This window comes from Nicotiana sylvestris, chromosome 3 (genome assembly GCF_000393655.2).
Source record: "Nicotiana sylvestris chromosome 3, ASM39365v2, whole genome shotgun sequence".
Taxonomy (NCBI): Eukaryota; Viridiplantae; Streptophyta; class Magnoliopsida; order Solanales; family Solanaceae; genus Nicotiana; species Nicotiana sylvestris.
The window spans coordinates 129861189-129865147 of NC_091059.1; the positions used below are offsets into that span (position 1 = coordinate 129861189).

Below are 3959 nucleotides of genomic sequence, written 5' to 3' on the forward strand. Positions count from 1 at the left end.
AGAACAATGGTCAAGGAATCTCCCAACAATGATATGACGGAAAATATGATTCAACAAACCTTCTATCGTAGAATTAACACAACCAAGCAATGTGTAGTGAATCAACTTGCCAGTGGGAACTTTATGACTACGCCTTATGCGGAGGAGTGTGAGATTTTGGATTAAATGGCAGAAACATCATCGGCGTGGTAATCCCGGGCTAATGTTCCACAAGGTGATCCAAACATGATCCACCTTCATAAAGAGTTGCATTACCATGGGCAAGCCATTGCCGGATTGACTACTAACATGAATCAACTAGAGAAGGCTCAATTTCATCAAGTGCAAAATCCTAAGCAAGTCAATGCCATGGAAGGGGTGAACATGATGGTAAACAAAAGAAGGACCAATGGTCCACAAGTGCAAAATTGAGTGAAGAATTATGTGCAAGAGGATAGTGGTTTTGACAAAGATGATTCATATAATGAAGAATAAGAAGAGGAGGTTCAATATGTGAACAACTTTCAAGGGCGAAGAAACAAATACCAAGGCCCGAACCAACAACAATGGAGACCTCAAAACAATCAAGGCAATTGGAATTCTAACAATCAAGGTAATTGAGTGGTGGCAACAATCAAGGAAATTGGAGTGGTGGAACAATCAAGGGAATTGGCCCCCGATGTATCAACCGAACATCTAGCCTCTTTATCCTTCCCATGGTCCAAGTTATTCAAACGATGAGATGGGGCATATTGAAAAATCTTCAAGAAAATGATGGAAAATAATGCCGATTCGGATGCCCAACTTGCCTCACACAACACATCAATTCGTAACTTAGAAGTTCAAATGGGGAAACTCTCTCAAGCTCTTAATTCTCTTCCTAAGGGGGAACTACCAAGTGACACGGTAGTAAACCCAAAGGGTAGAAAAAACACAAGCATGCCATGGACGTTACTACAAAAAGTGGAAAAGGTGGGAATGCACCCACCTTTAGTCAAAGGCAACTTGTGGATGATGAGCAAGTGGTACAAGAAGAAGAGATCCCGAACAATATGGTTCAACCAAATGAAAAAGCTTGGATTGTTGTTGATGATAGTGTGGAATAGACTCAAGAGGAGGTGAACCTGTCTAGAGATCGCATTATTGACAAATCGGAGCCGGTAGTGCAAAAGGCTAAGGAATGATTGCCTAAGCCTCCACCTTCATACCCTCAAAGACTTGACAACCAAAATGGTGAGAATCAATTCAAGAAATTCTTTCAAATGATGAAGAGTCTCTCAATCGATTTGCCATTAGTTGAAGCTTTGGAGCAAATGTCCAGTTATGCTAATTTTATGAAGGATCTCGTGACAAAGAAGCGGTCAATGAATTTTGAAACCATCAAAGTCACTCATCAAGTGAGTGAAATTGTGCATTCAATGGCTCCTAAGTTGGAGGATCCCAGTGCTTTCACGATTCCTTGTACAGTTGAAAGTGCTGAGTTTGCTAAAGCTCTTTGTGATCTTGGAGAAATTATCAATTTGATGCTCTATTCGGTTTTCAAGACTTCAGGAATTGGGCAACCAATACCTACCTCTATGAGATTGCAAATGGCCGATCGTACTATGAAGAGACCCTTGGGAGTGATTGAAGATGTCTTGGTTCGTGTTGATAAATTCATTCTTCCAGCGGATTTTGTCATTTTAGATTGTGAAGTTGATTATGAGGTGCCGATTATTCTTGAGAGATCCTTTCTTGCTATAGGGAAGGTCCTGTGAGATGTTGAAGCCGAAAAACTTACTTTTTGGGTTGGTGATGAAAAAGTGATTTTCCATGTATGTATGTCCATGAGGCAACCAAATAGCAATGAAGTGTGCTCGTTTGTGGACTTGGCGACTGATGTTATTGTTGATGAAACAAGTGCCATGATCAATGTTGATGATTTGTTGGAGGTCATCTTGCTCAACTTTGATGATGACGAGATGGATGGCTGTATGGAATGGGGTCGTACAACTATGCATCCCGAAAATTGTCCTTGGATCTTGAAAATAGGACTCCTCCTCCTACAAAACCTTCTATTTGAAGTGCCTCCTACCTTGGAGTTGAAGCCATTGCCTTCACATCTTCGGTATGAATTTCTTTGTCCTTGTTCTACTTTACCGGTTATTCTTTCCTCTTGTTTGAGTAATGTGCAGGTGGATTCTACTTTGGTGGTGCTACAAATGAGGAAGAACGCTATTGTGTAGACTTGGAGGATATTCAAAGGATAAGCCCCACATTTTGCATGCATAAGATCAACTTGGAGGATGGTGCCAAACCATCTATTGAACATCAAAGGAGACTCAATGAGGCTATGCAAGAAGTTGTCAATAAGGAGATTATCAAGTGGTTGATGTTAGGGTTGTCTATCCCATCTCTGATAGTTCATGGACTTCTCCGGTTAAATGTGTGTCAATGAAGGGGGCATGACGGTGGTCGCCAAATAAAATAATGTGTCGATTCCTACAAGAATAGTGACCGGTTGGAGAGTGTGAATTGACTATCACAAGCTCAATAAAGTCACAAGGAAGGATCACTTTCCACTTCTTTTATTAGATCAAATGCTCAATAGATTGGTCGGTTGTGCTTTGTATTGCTTTCTTGATGAGTATTTGGAGTACAACCAAATTATTATTTCTCTGGAAGATCAAGAGAAAATAACCTTTACATGTCCCTATAGTGCTTTACTTTCAAGTGGATGTCATTTGGTGTGTGCAATGTACCGGCGACTTGTCAAAGGTGTCACACCTCCTTTTCGCCCGCGCCCGCAGGAGCGCAGAGAGAGTTTTTCCAATTAAAGGACAATCGAACGGGATTTGTTCACTTATTTTTCAGATTCACCACTTGGGAGATTTAGGGTGTCCCAAGTCACCGGTTTAATCCCGAATCGAGGAAAAGAATGACTCTGTATTACAGTCTGCGTACTAAAAATCCGGAGAAGGTGTTAGGCATTCCCGAGTTCCGTGGTTCTAGCACGGTCGCTCAACTGTTATATTCGACTTATTTATCTGATTTTTATAAATATGTACTTAGTGCAAATTATGATTTTTTTACCGTTTTTTTTATTATTGTTGTTATTTTTACAAAGAATTGCAACTTCGTGAAAACATATCTCGAACCTCGTCACAATCAATATACCCAAGGCTATCGACACGTCTCGACTCCGTTGAGATTTGGATTTTGGTCACATAAATGCACACCCGTATTTAAGGAAATAATTTTATTAAAGACGCGCCCTAAGCGACTAGCGTAGTGTTATTTTGGGTGAGGCCGTGAAATTTTGCTAAACGGCCCGTCCCGAAGTCTAAGCAACTTCTCAAACACGTATAGAGGGCCCCACAGCTTGTGCATCTTTTTTGTTTGGCGAGGCTCGTCTCATTTTTTATTTTGTTTTAAAGAATTGCACGTCATGGAAACGCATTACGAACCACGTCACAATCAATGTACTCATGATTGGTCGACGCATTTTGACTTCGTTGGGATTTGGATTTGGGTTACATAAATGCACACCCGTATTTAAGAAGGTAAGATTAATTAAGGTGCGTCCTAAAGAGACTAAAATATTGTTATTTTAGGAAGAGGCCGTGAAAATTCGCTAAACGGCCAACTCCGAAGTCTAACCAATTATTGTATACGTTTATTGAGGGCCCCGCAATTGTAATTTATTTGGCGAGGCGCGCCTCATTTTATTTTAAAGGTCATCCTATAATGACTATGTTTTCTATTTCGTTTGTCTCTAAAATAAATGAATAAAAGGTCCTACTTTATTTACATACTTACGAGTTATTATAGTTAAGTTTCGAACATGATTCGTTAAATCTAAAATGAACATAGTAAGAGCAGTCCGTTTGACAGTTATGGGCCCAGGCCCAATGTGCATGGCGTGAAACTGGGCCTGGGCCATCCTTATTCCAATTGGGCCTAGTTAACTTATTTTATATATGTTTGACATTTACAAGGGG

At 40.3% G+C, this 3959-nt stretch overlaps 1 protein-coding gene across 1 annotated transcript; it reads left to right on the plus strand.

Moving 5' to 3' along the window:
• Positions 1–1244: 1244 nt before the first annotated feature.
• Positions 1245–1736, plus strand: LOC104224774 (uncharacterized). Its single transcript, XM_070169821.1, has one exon. The coding sequence runs from the start codon at positions 1245–1247 to the stop codon at positions 1734–1736; it is 492 nt and encodes a 163-aa protein (XP_070025922.1).
• The last annotated feature ends 2223 nt before the right edge of the window (positions 1737–3959 follow it).

Excerpts from the sequence above, each read along its gene's own strand:
- LOC104224774 (XM_070169821.1), top strand. The coding sequence starts at position 1,245 with ATGAAGAGTCTCTCAATCGATTTGCCATTAGTTGAAGCTTTGGAGCAA.